The sequence below is a fragment of the Dendrobates tinctorius genome, unplaced genomic scaffold, assembly GCF_039654945.1.
Source record: "Dendrobates tinctorius isolate UK_male_01 unplaced genomic scaffold, ASM3965494v1 ptg000021l, whole genome shotgun sequence".
NCBI lineage: Eukaryota > Metazoa > Chordata > Amphibia > Anura > Dendrobatidae > Dendrobates > Dendrobates tinctorius.
In genome coordinates this window covers 363014-390761 of record NW_027361689.1, presented here as the reverse complement: position 1 = coordinate 390761, position 27748 = coordinate 363014, and the positions used below count along the sequence as shown (strand labels likewise).

Here is a 27748-nt window from a genome sequence, read left to right as displayed (position 1 = left end):
AAACTGTAAAAACATTGTCCATTTTTTCCTTTTACCCTTTTCTAAATGTAAAATTTGAGGCTAAAGCAATGTTTTAGTGGGAAAAAGTAAATTTTTCATTTTTTCCTTTCACATTTCTTTAATTCAAGTGAAACCCCCTTAAAGAGTTATTCAAATTCTTGAATGTGGTTTAGAGCACTTTGAGAGGTGTAGTTTTTAAAATGGTGTCACTTTTGTATATTTTCTATCACATAGGCCCTTCAAAGTCACTTCAAAAGGGATGTGAATCTTGTAGAAAACTTAACACTCAGGTAATTGTTGGAAGCAGATCATTTTATTGTGTGCAGGCAATCCAAAAATAAAGAAGACGTTTTGGTCCTACAATGACTTTCATCGGTCAGACAGATTGCAGTGTGCATAGGGTTACAGGCAGAAACAAACATTATGTGATCGTAGAAGATGCAGGATAGGAAAAAAGTGGTCAGACAATCGGTGCTGCGAATCACTATGAACAATTATTATTACAGTGGTCTTTATTCGACGTGTTTCGAAATTTCACAGAGCTGATTCCTCGGGAAAAAAGTGGTTGGGATATTAACTGCATCAAGTTTGGATATTTTCTATAATGTTATGATGATGCAGTGAACTTGTATAATGACAGGCTGGTGTCCTTACCAATCTTCATGATTGTACACTGACACCACTTGCTTGAAACCTCATAAATTCAATGCAAAATTACTCTTGTCCCATAGGACAACGTGTAACTGACGACTCACTATTACATTTGTGGTGAGATACAATTGAAGATTTGTAGTGAAAAATTACCTCTAAAGCTTTCTAAACTTATGGAACATGCATCCCAGGGGGGTTCATGTCAAGCCATTCTGTGCTTATAATAGAAAGCACACGCCAAAAATATTGCTTTGGGGTACCTGTTACTTGATATAATTTATTTGAGGAGTTACTTAGCCTACTATTGAGAAACACTTAAAGGTTTCGCAAAAATTTTTAAAAAATTATCACATCTGGTAAAACGCCCATTGCTCTAGTGTCCCTACCATCTTGTTGACTTGTTTTCAGCAGAGACCTGCAACACATAGGCACCTAAATGCTGCAACTACTCACTGGCCGACCTCAGGCATCTTCCGTCATCCATGAAAACAACTCTCTTGAGGTTGCAGTGGTCATATAGAAATAAATGATAAGACCGGTGGGAGAACATCAGAGCAGTGACACTAGAGCAATGGGGCATTTACCACTTGAGTACAATTTTTTTTTTTATTTTACCACTTCACTTGCCTGTAATATATTTTTTGCCTCTTTGGAGAGACTTTAACTCTATTGCCACCTTTTAGAAGTAGCAATTCTAAAAGTCATTATCAGCGAGCCTTGACATATGACTTAGAATAAAAGGCCAACTCAAACTCTCTATTTGTAGACACACGTTTTGTGGTTAATTTTTCTAAAAATCCTGGATTCGCTGAGGCACATTATTTTCTAATGGTTATTACAAGGTTCCTGTGACAACCACCAGAAAGATTTAAAGAATTAATTCTATGTATATATTTTTTATATATTGTTGTAAACTTGGTAAAGCAAATAAAGTAAATTATACACACCTATTTTTTTGTTCAACTCAAATACAGAACTGTTGCTCTGACGCTCCTTTCGGTCTTTCTATGTAGTCATCAATTGACTGCTACAGTCAATCTGTGTCCTTACTGGTCACAAGCCTTTTTTTTTGCATCATGGCTCCTATTGGTGAACAGTAATGCCAGTTGTACGGCACATGACCGCTTTAAGTCACATGCTGACCGATTGACCAGAGAATCAGTGCTGGATCTGAGATGGAATGAAGAAAATGGGTATAGTTTTTTTTTATTGGATAAGATTTGCAACTGTTTTTAAAATATATTTCAAACATTTTATAAAACTTTCGAAAGGAACCTTTCCCTTGATTCATGCTGTCTGAACCTCAAGCAGCATGAATCAGAAGCTGGCTAGTCTGAAGAGTCAGCTGGGCTTCTCCCCACACAGCTCTAGTTGATTGACAGCTCTTTCCTATGTATGTACATAAGCAAAGACTCTCAATCAACTAGAGTGGTGCAAGGGGAAGCCGGGTGGGGTCACTTTTCTATTCAAGTTTCTCCCTATGGTCCCCTGCCAGTCCTTCAAACTATATTTTCTGGAAACATTTCAAAGAAAACCACACCTGGCTAAGCACGGTGGCTCAGTGGTTAACTCTGTAGCTTTAATGTAAATCCCACCAAGGACAACACCTACAAGGAGTTTGTATGTTCTCTTCTTGTTTGTGTAGGTTTCCTCCCACACACCAAAGACCTACTGATAGGGAATTTATATTGTGAGTCCCAATGGGAACACTGATGACGAAGTGCTGCGGAATTTAATAGTGCTCATACAGTGGAGGAAATAAGTATTTGATCCCTTGCTGATTTTGTAAGTTTACTCACTAACAAAGACATGAACATGAACAGTCTATAATTTTAAGGGTAGGTTAATTTTAACATTGAGAGATAGAAAATCAAAAATAAAATCCAGAAAATCACATTGATTTATTTGCATTTTGCAGTGAGAAATAAGTATTGGATCCCCTACCGACGATTAAGAATTCTGGCTCCTACAGACCAGTTAGATGTTCCTAATCAATTTGTTACTTGCATTAAAGACATCTGTCTTACATAGTCACCTTTATAAAAGACTCCTGTTCACAGACTCACAATAAGTCAGACTATAATGTCTACAACATGGGCAAGACCAAAGAGCTTTCTAAGGATGTCAGGGACAAGATCATAGACCTGCACAAAGCTGGAATGGGCTACAACACCATAAGTAAGACGCTGGGTGAGAAGGAGACAACTGTTGATGCATTAGTAAGAAAATGGAAGAAATACAAAATGACTGTCAATCGACATCGATCTGGGGCACCATGCAAAATCTCACCTCATGGGCTATCCTCGATCATGAGGAAGGTGAGAGATCAGCCTAAAACTACACGGGGGGAACTTGTTAATGATCTCAAGGCAGCTGAGACCACAGTCACCAAGAAAAACATTGGTAACACATTACGCCATAAAGGTTTAAAATCCTGCCGTGCCAGGAAGGTCCCCTGCTTAAGAAGGAACATGTGCAGGTCCATCTGAAGTTTGCCAATGAACACCTGGATGATTCTGTGAGTAATTGGGAGAAGGTGCTGTGGTCAGATGAGACAAAAACTAAGGTCTTTGGCATTAACTCAACTCGCCGTGTTTGGAGGAAGAGAAAAGCTGCTTATGGCCCAAAGAACACCGTTCCCACTGTCAAGAATGGAGGTGGAAACATTATGTTTTTGGGGGTGTTTCTCTGCTGAGGGCACAGAACTACTTCACCGTATCAATGTGAGAATGGATGAAGCCATGTACCGTAAAATCCTGAGTGACAACCTCCTTCCCTCTGCCAAGACATTAAATATGGGTCGTGGCTGGGTCTTCCAGCAAGACAATGACCCAAAACATACAACCAAGGCAACAAAGGAGTAGCTCAAAAAGAAGCACATTAAGGTCATGGAGAGGCCTAGCCAGTCTCCAGACCTTAATCCCATAGAAAACTTATGGAGTGAGTTGAAGCTCCGAGTTGCCAAGCGACAGCCTCAAAATCTTAATGATTTAGAGATGATCTGCAAAGAGAAGTGGACCAAAATTCCTCCTAACATGTGCGCAAACCTCATCATTAACAGCAAAAAAGTCTGACTGCTGTGCTTGCCAACAAGGGTTGTGCCATCAAGTATTAAGTCTTGTTTTCCAGAGGGATCAAATACTTATTTCTCACTGCAAAATGCAAATACATTTATATAATTTATACAATGTGATTTTCTGGATTTTATTTTTGATATTTTCTCTCAATGTTAAAATTAACCTACCCTTAAAATTATAGACTGTTCATGCCTTTGCCGGTGGGCAAACTTACAAAATCAGCAAGGGATCAAATAATTATTTCCCCCACTGTAAGTGAATAAATAAAATAATAAATTTATGCTGTCCATGATTTGGGCATAGCAGCTTTTAATATATATGAAAAAATCTGATCTAGATCAAGCATGGTCTTCTCAAAGAGATAATGGTGTGATAATTCATTTACAACCTGGAGGCGACAAACTCAAAATAAATGCTTAATACAATATATAATAAACATTAGGTGGAGAAAAATATGCAATACAAGCTATGAAAGTAGAACATTAGATAGAATAATGCCATCCTAGAGCGTAAATATTAGAAGGTACCAATTTAAATAAACTATACACAAAGAAATATGATTTTTATCAGGCCAGCATATAACATAATCGAATCTACCGAAATGCCACATCTAAAAATCTATAGCCACGGTCTGAATCCGAGCAAAAGCAATAATGAAAATGTAAAGAATTCATCTGTATTCAATATAATTACCAAGCTTATCACGTCACGTAAAGAAATCCTTGTTCTAAAATAGAATTAAAAGATTGTGTGACAGTCTGCAGCAGACAGTGCATTGATAGTCTGTGCATGAAGAATAAGAGCATTCACTGCCTGCTAATCTATTCCCAGATGGAGGTGGATACAGACGAGAAACGGCATCGCACGCGCTCCAAAGGTGTTCGAGGTACGTTCCGTGCTTCACTAAATCACTCAGGGCCTCCACTCTGAAATGACCTTCATCCTGCAGATTCTCTCTTCGCAATTCATTCTGACCCTTACTTTTGCATAACCTTTTGGGTAATTTTCTATAGCAGAGGGGTACTTATGATAGATGATAAATTTTTATATATTTTCCATTCTCTCTACAGTTCCTGTGGAACCAGCCATACAAGAGCTGTTCAGGTTAGTGCTCAGAGTGTAAAATGTATCCCATTAGCAATTTAGAAAATTCAGGCCTTTTAATGGCCATAATGCACTTTCAAGTTCATCGGTGCCTTGCTCATGCCCTGCTGCATTGATTAAATTAATTCTCTCGAGGCTTGCTAATAAAATAGATTTGGCATCGCCTCCTTTCTTTTTTGACTCCGGTTAATTGATTTGTGTCTATCTGTCTTATTTGCCCTCCATCTCCCTAATTTACCTTTCCAAAAGTAGTGCAGGGTTAGATATTCCTCTAATTAACCTGTCTGGTCTGCATCTAATGCAAGGATAGTCATCCCTGTAAATCATCCATCTGCATTAGGCATAGCCATCTTTCATAGTCAACTGTCTACATTGAGTCTAGGCATATCCATCCTGTTACTTCACCTGCAGTATGCAACTAATGCCAGAATAATTATGCAAGCAGGGACGTAAAGCGAACTTCCACCTTGCCACTGAACATTGACTATGCATTTGCGAGGTATAGTCTCCCGACTTGGTGGGAGGCAAATTTCAGGTCCCAAGTAAAGGCTTGCTTAGTCAATCATGTGGTTTCGGTATAATCTCTTTGACTTATCTGAAACTTCCTCATGCTCACATTCACTTTCTGTAACTAGTAGATCAGGTCTTTATTGGCTTTAGCTGTCCATCTTTTTATTATTCAGGGTCTGAAGCCTGGATTTTATTTTTGACAGAAGGCACATATAATTTCTTGATAACCTCAAGATTTGCAAGTGTGATTCCTATGGAAAAAAAAAACATATGAGAATTCTTGGAGTAATAAAATTAGAATATTAGTAAATTCCTGCGCCAACTCCTCATTTACTTACGTGTTTCTAGTGTAAAGATCTGTAGCAACTAACCTGCTCGAGAAGCTGAGTGGCGTGTATGAAAGAGAAAGGAAGGCATTGAATTTGAGTCTACAAAAAAATTGGTCTCATCATCATGATGAAAAGATCTTGAATAGCATTCGTGTGACACTTTTTCAAGGCAGCTTAGGTTTCTTGGTCATTCACCAAATAGACCTTGACCACTTAAAGTTGATTGTCCAGTTAGGAAGTTAACACCTATCCATAGAATATTTGATAACTTGCTGACTGGTGGATGTCCAACTCCAGGGTCCCCCACCAATTAGCAGAATGGGAAATTGTTATTCCTGCTGGGAAACTTCTTTTCCCATTACAAAATAAAGTGGCAGGTCGGACACTTGAATTCAATGTGGTGCTGCGGCAGCCCTATGTGCAGTAAATGGAGAGGCAGTCAAACATATACACTTGTGCTCCATTTTAATGTCGATGAAAGATCCCCATTCTGTTAATTGGTGCAAGATCCAGCAAGTTGGACACTCACTGTTTAACAAATTGTCACCTATCCTGTAGATGGGTGATAACTTACAGTGTTTTCACTATACAACCCCTTTAATTGTTAAAAATGAGATCTATTTTATGTCAAAAGTTGGCATTTCTAATCTATCTTGTTAGTCATTGTCAACCAACTACAACTTATCTGCTTATCAATGGCAATGGTAACGCTCTACTTTGGTCATTACATTTAGTAGATATGGGACCCAGCTTGGAAAAGTCTTAATTGAATGTTAAAGATAAATATAAATGGAAAACTCTAAAAATGACCAAAGGAAGAAAATATAGTCAAGATGCTATCCCATGAATTTTCTTTGACAAAATTCTAACTTGCTTTTAAAACCAGACCATCAATATCTGGTCCTAAATAAAAGTGGGTCATTACTACTTGGAACACTACTGAAAGTTTTTTTAAGTTTTAACTCTAGATTTAATAAGCTTTCACCTGTATTTATAGGTTTAGTTTGATTTTATCTATTTTGCATAAAGAGTGATGAAAGTTGAGAGTTGCTCAAGGAAATTTTATCTTTGGATTAAATTTAGACTTGTATGAATTACGTGATGTCTGTAGACAAGTTGGTACTTTTTCTTTCAAGTGTTAGCTGCAAATTCATCTTTATCTAGAAATACCAATTTCAATTATAAACCTAATAATTAGGAACCCAGGCTCAAATAATGGGTTACCGTGATTGCCCATATCTAACCAAAGCCTTCATAGCTATGGTTTATTAGACGACCAGTATAAATATCCCATACACAAATCTATCATTCCTTTCATCTTGATTTGACGTGTCTCGAGAAGAGTGTCATGGGATTTCCAGCTTTGGAAAAAAAACATGATTTTGAGAAATGTTTTTGGTCTATGCATCTACGTGTGACTACCCACTATATGTGATGTAGGTTAGGTAAGGAAGGACTCATCGGTATATACCACATTGAGCATTGATGAGAGACTTATACATTTATTTGGGACTTCCCATGTGAATATTTAAATAGGCTAAGGTATTTGAAGTAAAAATCTGACAAAACACATCTCTCTATGCAGTAGAGCCAATACCTCTCAAAGTGTCTACTTCTTATGTCTGATGTTCCATTCATTTACCATAGACTGAACCGTTGACTCCATTTGTTGCTTATTGCTCCATGGTGCATAATACATACATCTGTTGCATTTACTGTAGATATAGTAAACTCGTAATCTCAGTTTCTGTTGAGCGACCCTACGATACTATTAAACATACAGTTGTGCTCAAAAGTTTACATACCCCTGCAGAATTTTTGCTTTCTTGGCCTTTTTTCAGAGAATATGAATGATAACACCATTGCTTTTTCTCCACTCATGGTTAGTGGTTGGGTGAAGCCATTTATTGTCAAACTACTGTGTTTTCTCTTTTTAAATGATAATGACAACACCAAACATCCAAATGACCCTGATCAAAAGTTCACATACCCTGTTGATTTTGGCCTGATGACATGCACAGATGTTGACACAAATGGGTTTGAATGGCTACGAAAGTCATCATCCTCACCTGTGACCTGGCCGTCTATGTAAACTTTTGAGCACAACTGTACACTTATTGTTTAAGTGTGATCTAGTCTTTTGTCCAAACATGGCACCAACCTTTTTTATCCCTTGTTCCTTTTCTGCAGCTGTCCTACTCCTGGTTGCGATGGGAGTGGTCATGTTAGTGGTAAATATGCAAGACATAGAAGGTAATTATAAAATATATACTGCTAACATTTCAGACTTTATGTAATTGTTCTGTAAAGTGGCACCATAGCCATTTTACATGAAGTTTACGAGCTGTGCATGACATGTTGGCCTGTACAGTTCCAAATGTGGCAAACCCCTGCCTTCAATATTCTGTCACCCTTATTTTATCAATCATCAAATTAAAGAATTTAGTGTCTACTTCCAAAACTGAAAAAAATGTCCTGAGGTCCATGTTTACTGCTGATAGTTGACATTGGTGTAAAATTCTTTACACAGTTTTTTGACTATGTATCTGACTTACTAAGGGATCGAGAGATAATGGAAATATGAACTTAAAGGGAACCTGTCAGCAGGTTTTTTACTATGTAATCTGAAAGCACCATAATGTAGGGTCAAACAGATGTGTTTTTCTGTTTCAATACAATCAGTGTTTTATCAGCAGGAGATTATCACTAGAGGACTACTGGCCTTGTGCCTCCCAGTCCAACAACACCTTCATAACTGAGGTCACTATACCTTGTACACAGAAGTCTGTGGTGTGGGTGGGTTATAAACAGCTTAACAACTGTGCTCTGCTGGATGTGCAGCAGAAAAGACTGAGTCTGTTATAACTGCTGCACCCAATAAACAAATTAGGTCATTGCTGGAATCGATTACTCTGCCCCTTCATCATGCTGCTGTCAGGTTACATAGAAAAACCTGCCGACAGATTCCCTTTAGTTCAGTTTCCAGCATAAATGAAATAACAAATGATACAGTTTATATAAACTTTATTGCCACCAACAAAACAACAGTGTCCTTCATTAATTTGTCTCTAAATCCAACTTATCATACAACGTATGGCGCAAGATGTGAAACATGAAAAAGGAAAAATCCACATCCTACAGGATACCCCAATGTATGACGCCGGGTAGCTATCCGGGCTTCATTTGTTAGCTTTGGACTCCATGTTAATATTAAATATATCTTCTTTTTCCTGGATGATACGAGACTGTACTAAATTAGATATCATGACAAATTGTGTAAATAAATACAATTCTAGAAAAGTGAAGTATGGACGCAACAGAACAGCTCTACTGACCTCAATAGTGGTCCTATGACAATATATTTGCAAGAGGTTTTTACATGTTAAAATGTCCAATTATATACTCTCAATTAAGAAGTTTAAAGTGAGAGAGCCTTATCAGAAATTTCTGAATTGTGTGCATTTTTTCACTTAAATGCCTTTCAGAATATTTTTTTATTTTGCATTTTTTTAAATCTATATTAATAAAGTAATCCATTTGTGGCTGCTATAAAGCATATCTCTGAATGGTGATTAAGGGTACCTGCCCACAATCAGGAATAGCAGCGTTTTGGTATTACTAATGTAAGTTCCCTGCCCCTAGTATTATACTTACCAGCCGCGGTCTTCTTCTGTTATCGGCACAGCTATGGTCGTCTTCTGTCGGCCGTGACCTGTCTGATCGTTCCAGTGTTTGCTGGGTGAACTGGAAGTCAGTTATCAATATAAGCCTATGAGAGTCAGAACGAGGCCATCATAGACTTACACTGAGAAATTGAGACTGTAATATCCGGTCAGTCAGAAGTTGTCCCAAGATGGCAGAGTATCTGAAACATAACCATAAGACATTGAACAGGTTGAGTGCTCTATAAAAAAAACCTGCAAAACCACATGAACAATTTCAGATATCTGTACAATGAGCACTTTGTTGTCACTAAGAGTCAAATGCTAGAGCTCTTTGACTTTCCTTTAGAGCTCAGGCAGTCCAGCAGCGTATAAATGGGGCATGTGTTGCCCGATTTTTGATCAGATCGCACAGGGACTGTACACTGACCCATGTTATTCAATAGAGCTGAGCAGATGAACGATTTTTCTCTCGGTCTGACTGTCAGTGAGAGAAAAGTTGAAGCATTAATCAGACTCACACAATCATTGGGTGCAAGAAAAAAAATTGCATTCCACACGGACCATCCAAGTGGCGTCCGATTTTTACTGGTAGACTCCTACTATGATCCTAAGAAACTATATTTGGTCATGGACATTTTTTAAAAGTAGTTATATGAAAATGGATTGCACATGGATGTCAATTGAATGTAAAAAATGGACACAGGGATGGCGCATGGGTGAAAATAAAAAAAATATTGTCTGAGTTTTCTGGATGAGTCTCAGATGACTTTTCCTATGCTCATCCACAGGCATCACTTAAGGAAATAGAAACATGCATTTGAAGGAGGAGGGGAGGATGAAGTAGTTAAAAAGAGGATTTAATACTTTCTTAATTTTTTTGCCTATCTACTCTGATTATTGGTGTAGACATACTGGGGGTATTGACCCTTAAGGATGAACTTTTTACCTATAGTTATGCCAATGGTAAATACATACATTTCTATCATATATTCTGGAGGGTTTATACTATGGTTTTCCATTCAATCTACTAATACAATTTTCAGATTTTCTAGCCTCATATTATCCTCCTCACCAACTACGTCAACAAACGTATGTATTCTGGATAATTTGTGTTTGAATGAATGAATGAGGCTTGCCTATGTAAACTATTCATTGAGCTTTATAAATTCATGCCTTCCTTCATATATTCTCTCAAGAAGTTAAATTTTTTATATTGTAGAGTTTAATAAAGTTGGCATTACTCTCCAATAGCCTTTCTATTGACTTGAAGATATTTGTTGATGTGCTTCGTTGATACCGGTTTGTCCATCAGAATACTTCTTGGTTGACCTTGGCTTGGCAATGCTCTTAATAAAGATTCTTATCCTTTTTATTTTTTTTTTATATTTTGTTTGAGTCTTGTTAGAGAATAAATGGCAAATGGTAGGAGAGGTTCATAGCCTACAATAGAGGTCCAAGGCAACAACACGGGAAACCATAGTTTGATGTCTCAGTATTCAGCTCTAAATTGTCTTTGGTCATTGAAGCTTCTCCTATTGGCTATTACTCAGGTGGTTAAGATCATTTATTATGAAAAGCAATGAAGATTCCAGCATACTGTAGGTTTTTAAAAAATCTATGACCATCAATAAATAGACCTTCAAGCAAATATACATGTATTCGAACAATATATTGATTTGGACACTTTGAAAATAAAGAGCCATTGTGAGACGACTCCTTCATGTAGAACACTGGTTTGGAAGACATATATCATAATCCTGTTGATATTCGGGTAATGAAACAGATCATCTGCGCATTTGTACCACATATTGTTTGGATCATTTATGACCCATAGAAATGAAAAAGGCATGTAATGAATTTCAGCCATGTGCATAGATTGCAACACAGCTCCATTCCTCATGTTCATGGTCCATTTCAGAAAATTTGTATTTGTGGTGGAAGTATGTGTTTTGCAGCTCCCTCCATTTGAAACACCCTATTACTCAGTTGGAAATTGTTCTGTTACGAGATAATCATTGCACTGTGTAAGATTTATGTGTTATAAAGAACATATGATCTTTTATATTCTATGCATCATATTCAGGTACATGCACTGTACGTTTTTCTTTTGTTGCAAATGTAATGCGAAAAATGGAAAAACCTGTGGCTATAAGACAAAGTCTTATTACCACCAGCTTTGAAGCACATTTTTATTTCTTTCAAAAATGTTAGATAAAAGACATATTAGAAATACGGTTTATATTATCATTTATAATATAAATATATGATATTTTACATTATGAATAAACACACAGCTCATTCACATAGAGACAGAAAAAGGTCAAAATTGGATTTATGTTGTACTTCCATGCTAGCAATGAATAACATTAAGTATAGGAAGGATAGGCTCATATTGTGACTAATATAATCCACAGATTCAAGTGATATAGGGAGGTGCTGTACCTGCATAGTAAGTGTAACTGTGAATTCATTGATCTGTGATATACTGCAAGAACATCACCTTAATACTGGAATTTTTTTTTATAAATCTTCAAACACTGTAATTGCAAATCAGGAGGGCAATTTAATACCCCATGTTCTAATTTTGCCAGTAAACAAGAATCCTGAAACCTAGGCTTGTGTGTCACAGGCAGTAAAGCCGTACATTTTCTGTATATTTTTAAATTTAAGTATGCATCTTTTTCTGTCCCTATGTGAGTGAGCTGTGTGCTCATTCATATTGAAATCTATCATATATTTACAGTATAAATGATAATTTAAATAGCATTTATTATTTGCCTATTATGTAACATTTTTTTAAATAAGTAAAAGTGTGCTTCAATGGTGGTGGTAATGAGACTTTGACTTGTAGCCACAGGTTTATATATATCACAAATCTCCAGAATTCTGAAATATAAAAATCAACAGTCTATCTCACAAAGTGTGCATGCTGGTAAAAATTTCCATTTTGGACACTGCTTTCTTGTAATAGTCCATTAGACCCATACACAAAACCCGAATACAGTGGCCTGTCGTAGGTGCTTTTGGGCTGAAAAACTAATAAGCTTTTCATTTCCCTTTTTTTTTTTAAAGTACTAGGCGTGCATTATCATTTATTATTATTATACATTTTTTAAATAATGGACACATACAGTAAATATGTGTTTAAAATCTGTTTTAATAGTCCAATTCACCAACTCTACACCTAGTACACGACCATACTGCAAGTTATTGCTGAATTTAACAACTGTGCACAGCAGAGCAATACTGGTGGTGGCTCTTGCTTCAAATTACTTTCTGACGTTGCAAGCGCCTACCTGGTAGTATAGTATTTATTTTAGTGCTATGTACATTGCAATTATTTGCAAGAGGGAGGAGGAGTTTAATAATAATAATAATAATCTTTATTTATATAGCACCAACATATTCCGCAGCGCTTTACAATTTAACAGTTTCAAAACACAAGTCATAAGTAACAACGTTAACAATACAATAATTAAAGTGAAATAAGACGACCCTGCTTGCTTACAATCTACAATGAGGTGAGGGAGATACAAAGTACAGGTGTGTATTTACAATTGTGTATTTACATTGAAGGTCCAGCCATCTTGAGGGAGTGAAGGATGGATGGAGATAGTGAATGGGCTGCACACGCACACTTACACATAGAATGACTTTGATTAGTGAACGTGATAGGCCGCTCTGAACAAATGTGTTTTGAGGGAGCGCCTAAAACTATGCAAATTGTGGTTAGTCCTAATTTCTTGGGGTAGAGCATTCCAGAGGATAGGAGCAGCACGGGAGAAGTCTTGGAGTCGGGAGAGGGAGGTACGGATTAGTGCAGAGGTTAGTTGAAAGTCATTTGCAGAGCGCAGCGATCGGCTAGGCCAATAGACAGAAATGAGGGAGGAGATGTAGGGGGTGCCGCACTGTGGAGAGCTTTGTGGGTGAGAACAAGTACTTTGAATTGGATCCTATAATGAATGTGCAGCCAGGTTTAAAAACTTAAAGCAAAAAATCAATAAATTTTAAGGTTTTATAATTGTTTTAGTAGAGACATTTAATACCCATATGCACTGATGATGATGTCTGTAAAGTGCTGTGGAAGTTGAATAAGTAAAAGTAAGAAAGAAAATAAACACAACAATATTGCAGTGCTGGCTATTGCTTCAAATTACTTTACACGCGCGTACCTACCAAGCATTAAAGTATTTTAGGGTAACATACATTGGATTTTTTTGGCAAATGTGGAATAGCTTTTCAAAGAAAATAAATAAAAAATCACTAGTTTTATAGTTTCACAGTTGCATAGTTTTTAAAGTTGAAGGCAGAATTAAGTCCATCAAGTTCCCCCTATACCCTAACACGTTGATACAGGAGAAAGCAAGTACCCCATGGGGAAGACACTAATAGCTTGATATAGGTGCAAAAGTCCTCCTGACTCCACATACTTTAATCAGACTAGTTCCCTGGATCAACTTCCCATCATGGAATATAGTGCCCGACCTGTAATATTATATTTATCCAGAAAGACATCCAGTCCCTTCTTGAATTTTTGTAGTAATTTAACCATTACAACGTGATGTGGCCGGAAGTTCCATAGTCTCACTGCTCTTACAATAAAGAATCTCCGCCTGAGATGATGATTAAACCTTCTTTCCTCTAGATGTAGAGGATGCCCCCTTGTCCCCGTCACTGACCAAGGTGTAAAAAGATCATTAGAAAGATCTCTGTACTTTCCCATCATATATTTGTACATTGTAATAAGATCGCCCCCAATAGTGATGAGTGAGTATACTCGTTGCTCAGGTCTCCCCGAGCATGCTCTGGTGGTCTCCGAGTATTTTGGCGTGCTCGGAAATTTAGTTTTCCTCGTCTCAGCTGCATGATTTGCGACTGCTAGACAGCTTGAATACATGTGTGGAATGCCTGTTTGTTAGAGAATTCCCACATGTATTCAGCCTGTTTACAAGTCACAAATCATGCAGCTGAGACGACGAAAAAGAAAATGTCCAAGCACGCCAAAATACTCGGAGGACAACCGAGCATGCTCGAAGAGACCCGAGCAGCAATGCTACTCGCCCATCACTAGCCTCTAAGCCTTTGCTTTTCCAAACTGAATAATCCCAAGTTTCTTACCTGTTTTGGTTTTGCAGTCCATCAATTCTTTAATAACCTTTGTCACTCTTCTTGGCACCTGTTCTAGTTCAGCTATGTCCTTCTTATACACTCAGGATCAAATGGATGGTTGCCTCAATTTACCCTCCGCTAGATAGGCTGAGGTCGCTTGGACATTAAAAAAGGCAGTGCTTGAACTAAAAAACAGATCAATACAATACAAGGGGACCTGCGAGTGTTGTATTTTTTGGCCAAATGGAGAATTCACAGTACTGAGACTGAAATTTTGGGCGGAAAATTCCACAAAGCCGGCACAGTCCAATCGTTCGATAATCTCTTATGATGATGGTTGATAAAAATACTAATACAAAATCAGCCATTTCAGTCAACTTTTATCTTGTGAGTGGACAGCTTACAAACCATGTACAGTTTAGCTTCTTTACCCAGCTACAGCTCAGGTATTATACTGAAAAAAGTCAATACGCTATGCCTCCATGTGTAGTAATTATTTTTAGTGGAAGTAGCGGCACTTAAAGTGGTGTGACATTAAAGTTCTGGTTATCGGGTGGCAAATAAAGATAGACTATAACGTCCTCAGGGGCCTTCTGGTTATAGATGAAAGAGTATATAGAATGTCTACGGAATTAGTAAACACGTCTATTGTACTTGTGCTGTGGGGGAGTGAGATAAGATACAGTGAATTTCTATGCCGCCTTTCCAGAATTGGAAATTGGGTTGCAGCACACTTGTACAATCACTTCCAAACTGTAGCTCTGGAAATGAAGGTAATTAATGGAGCAATTAAATTGTACAAAAGCGCGGAAAAAAAAAAAGAAACCTTCCTTGTACAGCGCTATGGGTAGAAAACAGAATGGGCAAAACATAGTTAAAAGACTTTTCCTCATGGCTTAACCGCAAAATAACTTTATGAGGGCAAACTTTATTGTCAAGCAATGGGATTGATGCAATGCCAGGAGCTCAGTCACAACGAGTCCTACCCTACTGCTATCGACCTTTTGTCGGGATGCGCTCTCATTATCTCTTACCCATTATCCGAGCGGAATGTTTTTAAACCGCGGTGTCACAATTTATTTTTCGATTCTGACATAATGTTTTGTGGTGTTAATAATCTAAAAGTGTATCTTTAATGTTCATAAGAAGAAATGCAGAAAAAAAATTGTAAACATGCACCAGGGTCAAAAGATAACTAAAAAATGCAGAAATCACTAAATTCTGGGCAGAATACGGCATGCTGTATATACGTGTAGCTTTTATAATGTCTTTTAAATTTAACAATGAGTATGTGGAACAAAGTCTGGGCATTTGGAGAAGCGTCCTTTGGACTACTACCTTTGGCTACTGCCCTACCGGTTTGGCTTGATAGGTCTCTTATTATTTGCATAAAGCAAATAGGATTTTATTCTGATTATTATTACATTTTCTGAGTACTAAAGCAATGTGCTAGTCAATTTAGTAAACTGCAGTGCCTATTTTGCCCATTTTTTTTGGAAGTTTCATGATTTAACACCCAATATCGTGAGCCAACGATGAAACCTCTAAAAAGAACAGACGAGCTGAGAAAATGAAATGTAGCACAAAACTTTCCTACACTTACTGTTTTTTTAGTTTAGCAATTGGTAGAGGCAGGCTGGGACTAGCCCTTAGTTGTTAATTCATTTTTGAATAGTTGTTTTTTTTTTTTTTTTTAGTAAAATCATTTTAAAAGCTTGAAAAAAAAGTATATTGAAGGTAACCAGTGCAAAATGAGAAACCTTCAATGGTTTGATGGCTTTACAAAAGCATTACAAAAGTTCATGGTGTTTTATGGAGCTCACTACAATAAGAAGTGAGGTTATCAGAGTACAACCTACGCCTGAAGCTGGAGACTGGAACTTGGGAGCTATTGTATACAGTATATATATAGTTTGTGAATTCTTAACGTCATTGTGACTACGTTAATACAGAGAGTGAGAGATGAGAAAATCCTGACACAAGGAAAAACTGATGGAAACAAAGACTAAATAAAAATTGGCAGTGCGTCACTTCTTCAGCTATCAACCAACCTCTGGCCAGTGAGGAAGCTTAAAACTAGTGGGCCAGAAATGCAACATATTCAGCTGGGCCCATAATTATCACACGTCTTTAGTGGTAATGGTCTTTTTATATGATTCAAAGGGTCTTTGGGTCCCCTTTAGGGCTCTTGGTCTTGGTGTGATTGCAACTCCAACAACTATTATAGTTATAGTTGCTACCCTTTGGTTCATTTGAGATGACACATTGTATCAAAAATTAAATCTTATATCAAATTATCAATATACTGGGAAAAAATGCAAAATTTAACTTTTTTTTCAAGTTCTGGAACAGTTGTGGTCATCACCTCCCATTTGGGGCTTCCTACATCAGTAAATATCGTACTTTCATTAACATCGGCTATATTACTCAAAATTACATCCTCAACTGAGGTCTTAAAGATCATGTGGACTAGTAAATGTCATAACATAACTGGGGCCTTCCCAGATACTTAATTTAGCTTAATTTAAGGACTTGTGCACAGGTCCAATTAAAGCTCATGAGTGCTATCCATGGTTTTCATGGTTAGCACTTGCACCAATAATATTCTATGGGGCTGTCCAGACACCGATACTGATTGGTCCGAGGAAGAAAACGGAGACATGTCCAATTTTGGTTTGAGAGTCAGATCAAAATGGGCAATGAAAGTCTATTGGTCCGTTAAAAACATTGGTTCACACTCGGATGTCATCCGAGTGTGGTCTGATTTTTACGTACTGACAGAATGTAGATGGTTGAGAAACTTTTCTTTCTTCTCCACCTCTGAGAAAAACTGATTCCACTCTGATCAAACACTGATCAGAATGATTTGTCCTTTTTTTCTCCAATGGAGAGAAAACAGTCATGTGCACCTACCTTAGCAGTGGCCATGCCTCAACAGGGGCTTACGACAGGACCATTCTTTATTTCTGATGGTTCTACCCTCAATCGTTGTCTTCATGGGAATCTGTTAGCAGGAACCCTTCTTCATCAACCCCTAATGGCCTTAATTGAAATTTACATTTAGTTTTGCATTCATTTGTTTTGAGTAGAAATGCTCATTTTTGACAACTACTTTATAATAAATCTCACGGTAGCTCGATTCAAAATTTCAAAAATCTTGGGCAAAGATACAGTATGTTTGCTGATAGAATGCTGATAATTTGCCTTCATGGGCATTGTGGATATGTAGAATCAAAAAAGAACATAAGTTCACCAGATCTCTAGAACATCGTACCCAACTGCAGTAAAATGTAAGGGGTTGAATGGGATAGCTCTACACTCCACCCAAACCTGAATTTTATGAGTGATTGACCACACAACAAGTGGAAAGTGAGCAGATTGACACATTTCCAACATTTTGGGAATGTTCTTGTTGTAGGGCTAAATGGTATGATTTGGGCTTTTGTATAGTGGAAAGCTCATTAGAGTCATCTATTCATTTAATTTTCTTTTTTTTTTCTATTGTATCCCATAATGCACCTGGTTTCTGATGGCAGTTTTTATGTTGTTTTGCTATTGTTTTCCATATACTTAGGGCACAGTCTCTGTTGGCGAGGCATCAGCATGCACACCGGCATGAGCTAACTAGAGAATGGAATGGATTCATGTACATGCCCGGTGCCATAGAATGGAAAATGTAATGCTCCTGATGATGAATCAGAAAGGATTGGTATGTGAATAAATGCTTATCCTTTCCAAATGTGACATAAATCCCCAGTAAGTCTAATAATAAGCACCCAACATTTCCAAACTTGAATCATGTATTACCCGTCAACACATCGTGGATTTAGTCATACTGTAACATGTTTCAAAAGGACATTTATTGACTATATAATATAGAACCTGCCATTTTCTGATGAACTTATAAACTTGCTGATTTTTTTCCACTTATAAAATTTTTCAGAATTTGAATTTTTGAATATCGATAGTGATTTTTTTTAAGAAAGTATTTCCCTACAGTAAATAGTTGAACTATGTGTGTTTAATGTGCGGAAATTATAGTGCAAATGGTAAAGGATTGGCAACATTACAGTAAAGGTTTTGTGTCTTTGTAGGAATCATGTCATAAGGGGTAACCTCAGCATAGAAAAAGATGAAGTCTTGATGCTTTTGCAAAGATGAATATATTTATTCAGATCTAGAATTAGTGAATACAGATGAGTTTCAACGTTTTCTCCAGTGCCATGGTTTTTTTTTTCCAAAGGAAAAGGAAGAAGCCATTTCCTAATAAATATATTCAACAAAAAGATCTCTTGTGTGAGCAAGTCCTTGTGGCAATTATTATATACACCAATGAGCAATAGCAGTATATCCACCTGCATAATATTGTGTAGGTCTCTGTTGTTCTATCATCTCAAAGCATGAACTCCACAAAAACTCTGAATACGTCCTGTGGTATCTGTCAACAAGAATTGAGAACTGGGGAACTTGGAGACAAAGTACAAATCTTGAACTCGTTGTCATGTTCCTCGACCCATTCCTTAACATTTTTTGCAGTGTTCCGGGCACATAATTCTGCAGAAAAGGTTGCTACAAATTATTTTACTGGAACAACATTTAAGTAAGTCAGTAACACCTAAATATTGTTCCCAGGGCTGCCACTAGGAATTTCAGTGCCCATACTGGCAAAATTTTTGGGGCCCCCTTGAGACTCCGCCCAGGCTCCACCCCAGCCCCGCCTCTATATCACATACAAGGAACAAATACCGCCACACCATGACCAGACCACATATTACCATCACAGTGACCGAATAATATCACATACAAGGAACAAATACCATCGCACCACGAACAGACCACATATTACCACCACAAAGTGACCAAATAATAGCACATACAAGTGACAAATACCGCAACACCATGTCCAGACCACATATTACTACCATATAGTGACTGAATACTACAATACTGATCAGTAATAAAAAAACACAATACTATCACCATAAGTGGCATTATATGCAGGAGATCTGTACTTAGTATGCAGTGTCTGTGTACAGGTAATACGGTGATCATTGACATTATACACAGGAGCTCTGTACATAATGTATAGGTAATACAGTGATCAATGGTGACAATATACACAGAACCTCTGTATATAGTATACAGTGTAAATAGTGTCAGTGTACAGGTAACACACTGAATCACTAGTAATGTTTCTAGGTGAAGTCCTTCATCTTTGCTTTTCATATTTCATCCAGCACAGACTGCCATCACTTCTTCCAGCCAGGGCTTGTCTCTGCAGGAAATAACATAGTTATCTAGAGCTCTGCTTGCAGAACACATTACTTATTTTTTTCCCAACTTTTACATTACACCACATGAAGAAAAAAATGCGACATAGTGTCGCTCTGCACAGTAACAGGACCTTCCCATATTTAAAACAGTATACTAAAAAAATAAAATAAATACATCACTACATCACTGCTTAGCATGTCATTCTCCGCAAGGAGAAATGATACTTCTTGGATATCGGTCAGACGCCTCTCTCACAGCCAAACCAGATCTCTCACTTTGCACTGATGAGGGGCAGTACCCTGAAACACAGTGTCTGCAAATGGAGATTCTGGCTTGGCTTTTATCCTAAGTCATGTAACTAGGCTCGTTAAAGGGTCAACATTGACTTTTAGGATTGCTACTAGTGTTGAGCATTCCGATACCGCAAGTATCGGGTATCGGCCGATACTTGCTGTATCGGAATTCCGATACCGACTTCCGATATTTTTTCAATATCGGAATTCGGCATCGGAATCGGAAGTTCAAAATGATTGACAGCCTGACGTCATCATGATGCGCGGTGTGTGCGCATCATGATGCGCCGTCATTTCGGGCCTTCCGGGGGTCTCTGCAGGCCTGCCGGGGGGCTGTGTGGACTGCCCGGGTCTGTACCGGCCTGCCGGGGGGCTGTGCTGGCCTGCTGGTGGTCTGTGCACCCTGTGGGGGTCTGTACCGGCCTGCCGGGGGGGCTGTGCCGGCCTGCCGGTGGTCTGTGAACCCTGTGGGGGTCTGTACCGGCCTGCCGGGGGGCTGTGCCGGCCTGCCGGGGGGCTGTGCTGATGTCCGGGGGTCTGTGCAAGCATCGTCCGATGGGACAACAAGTCCCATCTGGCGATGCCTGCTACCATGACAGTGATTGACACATTAGCCAATGATGGGACAGTAGTAGTCCCATCATCCGGCTAATGTGTTAAATGTTAAAAAAAAAAAAAAAAAATACTACATACATACTACATGCATGCTACATGCATGCTACATACATACTACATGCTACATACATACTACATATATACTACATGCATGCTACATACATACTACATGCTACATACATAATACATATATACTACATGCATGCTACATACATACTGCATGCTACATACATACTACATGCTACATACATACTACATGCTACATACATACTACATATATACTACATACATACTACATACATGCTACATACATGCTACATACATACTGCATGCTACATACATACTACATACATACTACATACATACTACATACATACTACATGCATGCTACATACATACTACATACATACTACATGCATGCTACATACATACTACATACATACTACATGCATACTACATGCATGCTACATACATACTACATGCTACATACATACCACATACATACTACATGCTACATACATACCACATACATACTACATGCTACATACATACTACATATATACTACATGCATGCTACATGCTACATACATACCAAATACATACTACATGCATGCTACATGCTACATACATACTACATATATACTACATACATACTACATACATACTACATGCATGCTACATACATACTACATACATACTACATACATACTACATGCATGCTACATACATACTACATGCATGCTACATGCATGCTACATACATACCACATACATACTACATACATACTACATACATACTACATGCTACATACATACTACATGCATGCTACATACATACTACATGCTACATACATACCACATACATACTACATACATGCTACATGCTACATACATACTACATATATACTACATGCATGCTACATGCATGCTACATACATGCTACATACATACTACATGCTACATACATACCACATATATACTACATACATACAATACATTCATACAATACATACATAGACATACAGTACATATAACATAGAGTAACATACTTACCAATACTTGTCACATTGTTCCCCGAAGCCATTGTCTTTTCCGGAATAAATATTAACATAACAAACCACAAAAATACTCACCCACGATCCGAAGCAGTCCACGAGTGTGTCCCACGACGATCTTGGGTAGAGAACGGCAGCATCAGATGATGCTGCCGTTCTCTACGGGCTGCAGGAATCCAATGACGGAAGGTAGGTATCCTTCCGCACTGTATTCCTCCGCCACTTAAAAAAAAAAGTCCCTAGTCTCACTTTATGCCATTGCTGCGTGGGAAATTCCCACACAGCAATGGCATAAAGTGAGACTAGGGACTTTTTTTTTTTTAAGTGGCGGAGGAATACAGTGCGGAAGGATACCTACCTTCCGTCATTGGATTCCTGCAGCCCGTAGAGAACGGCAGCAACAGCTGATGCTGCAGTTCTCTACCCAAGATCGTCGTGGGACACACTCGTGGACTGCTTCGGATCGTGGGTGAGTATTTTTGTGGGTTGTTATGTTAATATTTATTCCGGAAAAGACAATGGCTTCGGGGAACAATGTGACAAGTATTGGTAAGTATGTTACTCTATGTTATATGTACTGTATGTCTATGCATGTATTGTATGAATGTATTGTATGTATGTAGTATATATGTGGTATGTATGTAGCATGTAGTATGTATGTAGTATGTATGTAGTATGTATGTAGCATGCATGTAGCATGCAGTATGTATGTAGCATAAATGTAGTATATATGTAGTATGTATGTAGCATGTAGTATGTATGTAGCATGCATGTAGTATATATGTGGTATGTATGTGGTATGTAGCATGTAGTATGTATGTAGCATGCATGTAGTATGTATGTAGTATGTATGTAGCATGCATGTAGTATATATGTAGTATGTATGTAGCATGTAGTATGTAGCATGCATGTAGTATATATGTAGTATGTATGTAGCATGTAGTATGTATGTAGCATGCATGTAGTATATATGTAGTATGTATGTAGCATGTAGTATGTATGTAGCATGCATGTAGTATATATGTAGTATGTATGTAGCATGTAGTATGTATGTAGCATGCATGTAGTATATATGTAGTATGTATGTAGCATGTAGTATGTATGTAGCATGCATGTAGTATATATGTAGTATGTATGTAGCATGTAGTATGTATGTAGCATGCATGTAGTATATATGTAGTATGTATGTAGCATGTAGTATGTATGTAGCATGCATGTAGTATATATGTAGTATGTAGCATGTAGTATGTATGTAGCATGCATGTAGTATGTATGTAGCATGCATGTAGTATGTATGTAGCATGCATGTAGTATGTATGTGGTATGTATGTAGCATGTAGTATGTATGTAGCATGCATGTAGTATATATGTGTTATGTATGTAGCATGTAGCATGCATGTAGCATGCATGTAGTATGTATGTATTATGTATGTAGTATGTATGTAGCATGCATGTAGTATGTATGTAGTATATATGTGGTATGTATGTAGCATGTAGTATGTATGTAGCATGCAGTATGTATGTAGCATGCAGTATGTATGTAGCATGCATGTAGTATATATGTAGTATGTATGTTGCATGTAGTATTTATGTAGTATGAATGTAGCATGTATGTAGTATGTAGTATGAATGTAGCATGTATGTAGTATGCATGTTGTATGTATGTAGCATGTATGTAGCATGTAATTTTTTTTTTATTTTTTTTTTTACATTCAACACATTAGCCGGATGATGGGACTACTACTGTCCCATCATTGGCTAATGTGTCAATCACTGTCATGGTAGCAGGCATCGCCCGATGGGACTTGTAGTCCCATCGGACGATGCCTGCACAGACCCCCGAAGCCTGCACAGACCACCGGCAGGCCGGCACAGCCCCCCGGAGCCTGCACAGACCACCGGCAGGCCGGCACAGCCCCCCGGCAGGCCGGCACAGCCCCCCGGAGCCTGCACAGACCACCGGCAGGCCGGCTCAGCCCCCCGGCAGGCCGGCACAGACCACCGGAGCCTGCACAGACCCCCTGGCAGGCCGGCACAGCCCCCCGAAAGGCCCGTACAGACCCCAGAGAGGCTGTACAAGGCAAAAACAGGGTTTTTCTTATTCCGATACCGGAAGTCCCATAGACTTGAATGGGACTTCCGGTATCGGAATCGGCGATACCGATACTTTTTTTAAAGAAGTATCGGACGGTATCGCTCAACTCTAATTGCTACCTCCAAAAGGTGGCACTAGAGTTCTAGTCCTCTTCCTCTCTGAAGAGACAATTTGCATAATTACAGTAATAATATCACTTAATTAGCCCCTATGGTAATAATATCCCCCATCCTGACCCCGTGTGTCTCATTCCTGGCTTCAGCCATATGTTCTTCAACCCACTCTCATGAGTATTCATCGCGCCCCATCTGTCTCCATCGTATCCATCCTGCCCCATGATCCTGCATGATTTGTCTCCAACCCTGCCCCATCTGTCTCCAATCCTGCCCCATCTGTCTCCAATCCTGCCCCATCTGTCTCCAACACTGCCCCCCTGTGTCTGCAATCCTGCTCCCATGTCTTTCATTCTGCCCCATGTCTCCAATCCTGCTCCATGATCCTGCGCCATCTGTCTCCATCCTGCCCCAAGATCCTGCCCCATCTGTCTTCATCCCACACCATGTCTCCAATCCTGCCCCCAGTGTCTGCAATCCTGCCCCCAGTGTCTGCAATCCTGCCCCCAGTGTCTCCAATCCTGTCCCCAGTGTCTCCAGTCATGCCCCAAGTGTCTCCAATCCTGCCCCCAGTGTCTCCAATCATGCTCCCCGTGTCTCCAATCATGCCCCCTGTATCTCCAATTCTGCACCCATGTCTCCAATCATGCCCCATCCCCATCCTGCCCCCAGTGTCTCCAATCTTGCCCATCTCCATCCTGCCCTCAGTGTCTCCAATCCTGCTCCCATCTCCATCCTGCCCCGTCTCCATTCTGCCCCCAATCCTGCCCTGTCTCTATCCTGCCCCCATTTTCTCCAATACTGCCCGGTCTCCATCCTGCCCCATCTCCATCCTACCCCATCTTCATCCTGCCAAGCCCGGCTTGCCACTTTCAATACAAATTAAAAAAGAAACACCTTTCTCCCTACCTTGCCGCTCTCCATCGGCGAGCGATCTTCACTCCAACATGAAAGCGCACACTCGCCGGCGACTGACAATGACGTCAAGTGCTGGCAACGTGCGCTTACATCAGCTGCCAGCCTCCGATTGGCTGGCAGCTTTAACTATTGCCATGCAGGCCCTCACAGCAATAGAGTAACTGAAACTGCGTCTTGGACACAGGTTCAGTTACTTGATCGGCAGAATCCTGCCGCTGGGGGCGGGGCAGTGGGGCCCGATGGGTAGAAGTGACGGGGCCCGTTGCGGGCCCCCTCTGCTGATCGGGCCCCATACGCCAGTCGGGGCAGTAATCAGCAAAAGATCAAATACTTATTTCCCCCATTGTAGGGAACTTGGGAGATAAAAATCAATTTGTGGAATTGCACTTTTTTGTGAGTGGGCAAACTTACAAAATCAGCAAGGGATTAAATACTTTTCTTTTCCTCCACTGTATATGGTAAAACTACCATATACAGTGGAGGAAATTCCCGGCAATATGATTTTCCAGGTCAGTATGAGTGCACAGATACCAAATATGTATAGTTTGTTTGTTTTTTTTCATTTGTAAAGTATAGAAATGTATAATATTAAAAGGAAGTGGATGTCTACAGTAGACCTTTAGGTCTGGCAAAAATAGTAAAAAAAATAAAAATCTATTTCTGGATGTAACTTGTCAATACAAAAAGAAATTATGCAAAATGCATAAGTACATAATCATACATCAAGTATATGTATACTAATGCCAGAAACTTCATCAACAAGAAGATGTAAAAAGAATTAATATTGTTTGGAGAAAATGATGATTTGCTGGAGATATTGGAGAGAGACATGGTTGGATGAGAACTATGACTGGGCTGACAATTTACAGGACTATAGTCTATTGAGCATGCTCATTAATGAGCATACAAATATGCGAGGGAGAGATCATGGCTTATATATAAAATTGTCCCTAAAACTCAAACAGTGTAATAATATGCGTGAGGCAAATGAAAATGTAGAGTCCCTGTGGGTAGAGATAAGAGGAGGTAGAGGAGGTAAAAAAAAAATTAAATACTTACAAGGCTTTGTTATAAATACCCAAATATAAGGGAAGAAGAAGGAAATATCTTTATAAAGCAAATAGATGAGGCAGCGTATGAAAAACAAGTAATTATTACTGGGACTTCAACTTCCCAGATGTAAATTGGGGAGCAGAAACCTGCAGGTCCAACAAAGGAAACCAACAATAATAAAATACCATGAACTTTCACGAGTGGTTGAGGACCCAACATGAAGGGGGGCACTGCTAACCCTAATATTAACCAATGAGCCAGACAGAATATCACATGTTTAGGTTGGGAGTCCCATGGGCGATGGTGATCACAAAATAATATGTTTTCACGTATCCTTTAATAAGATGTATAGTAGAGGGGCTACCAGGGCACTAAACTTCAGGAAGGCAAATTTACAATGGGTAATAGATGATCTTAGTGCCATAAACTGGAACAACGTCCTTGAAAATAAAAGTATGCAAAGCAAATGGGAAACATTTATAGACACCATGAATAGGACCTGTACAAAAAATATACCCTATGAGAATAAGCATGCTAGAAAGCAGGAAACCAGTATGGCTAAACAGAGATGTAAGGAGGGCAAAAAGAAAACATAAAGTATAGTGATGAGACATTAAGAAGAGAAAATTATCATAGCGAAACAAAGAAACTGTATAGAAAAAATCGGGGAAATAAAGATTGAGACTAGGGATGAGCGAGTACTATAGTATTTGGACTCGCTGTACTCGTTATGACTATCTCCTAATACTCGGGTAATCGGAACAAGTAGAGTTGAGCGAAACGGGTCGGTCAAATTCAAAAGTCGGCGACTTTCGCTGAAGTCGGGTTTCATGAAACGAAACCCGACCATAGCGTGAGGTTGGCCACGAGGTCGGCGACCTGAGCGCCAAAGTCGCGTTTAAAATGATGCTTCCAGCGCCCTTTTTCAGCCAATGATGGAGGACGCACATTGTGGGCAACGCGATGACATAGGCATTGGTCACCACCATCTTTGAGAAGGGCATGCAAGTGATTGGCTGGCTTTGTGTGGCGTCACAGGGGCTATAAAAGGGCGTGCACACTGACCGCCATCTTACTTCTGCCGATCTTAGCATTAGGGAGAGGTTGCTGCTGCTGATTCAGAATAAGGGAGAGCGTTAGGCAGGGAAGAAGAACCAAAAAACTGCTTCTGCTGTTAGCGATTTCCACTTACAACACACAACACTTTGTGTGCAGTGACAGGGGAGGCTCTATTTTTGTGCATCAGCTCTGTTGGTTATTAGGCTGCCTTATAAGGCTCCCTGATAGCTGCATTGCTGTTTGCACACTGCTGTGCAAACTGCTTTTTTAAAAGCAAAAATACTTTTCTTCCTCTTTTCTGCACAGTTACCAAGCGTTCATTTTTCCACCCTCTTGTGTGCAGCAGTCCTGCTTATTAGGCTGCCTGCGTCCATACTTGGACTGAGAGCATCATTGTCAGCCTCCTAAAATCTCTAGTGAGTTTCAAATTCTCACCAATGCTACATACACCCTCCACCTTGTCATACACCATCCAATTTCAGCCTGTTACATTGAGGTGTAATCTTTACTGGACCTGAGACAATAGTTCAGCGTCCTCAAATCTCTAATGAGATTCAAATTCTCACCAATACTATATACACCTTCTACCTTGTTTTATAGTACCATATAGCTGGTGGTATTTTGGGTACATTTTCACAAAAATGAGGAAGTATGGTGGAAGAGGCCGTGGAAGTGGGCAGGGGTTGCCAGCTGGTCCTGATGGTGGTGGTGTTGGTGGTGCATCTGTTGGTAGTGGCAAAAGCACAATAGCACCTAAGGCAGGAGGTGTTGAGCCTGCGTCATCGTCTGGCTCCACAAGGCCTCGAAGGCTCCCTTTTCTGGGAGTAGG

General features: G+C 39.1%; 1 protein-coding gene across 17 annotated transcripts in view; it reads left to right on the top strand.

Moving 5' to 3' along the window:
* Positions 1 to 27748, top strand: part of MYT1L (myelin transcription factor 1 like) — a 729735-nt gene that overhangs the window by 459153 nt on the left and 242834 nt on the right. For 13 of the 17 annotated variants that reach the window (XM_073568131.1, XM_073568128.1, XM_073568134.1 and 10 more), the window contains 3 exons: positions 4560 to 4614; positions 4799 to 4832; positions 7862 to 7924. The exons of 1 other annotated variant lie outside the window; for it this stretch is intronic. In XM_073568131.1, the coding sequence (XP_073424232.1) occupies positions 4560 to 4614; positions 4799 to 4832; positions 7862 to 7924 (152 nt within the window). Of the gene's footprint in view, positions 1 to 234; positions 291 to 4559; positions 4615 to 4796; positions 4833 to 7861; positions 7925 to 18019; positions 18155 to 27748 lie in introns of those variants that run through there. 3 more of the 17 variants (XM_073568129.1, XM_073568141.1, XM_073568140.1) reach the window with 3 other exon arrangements.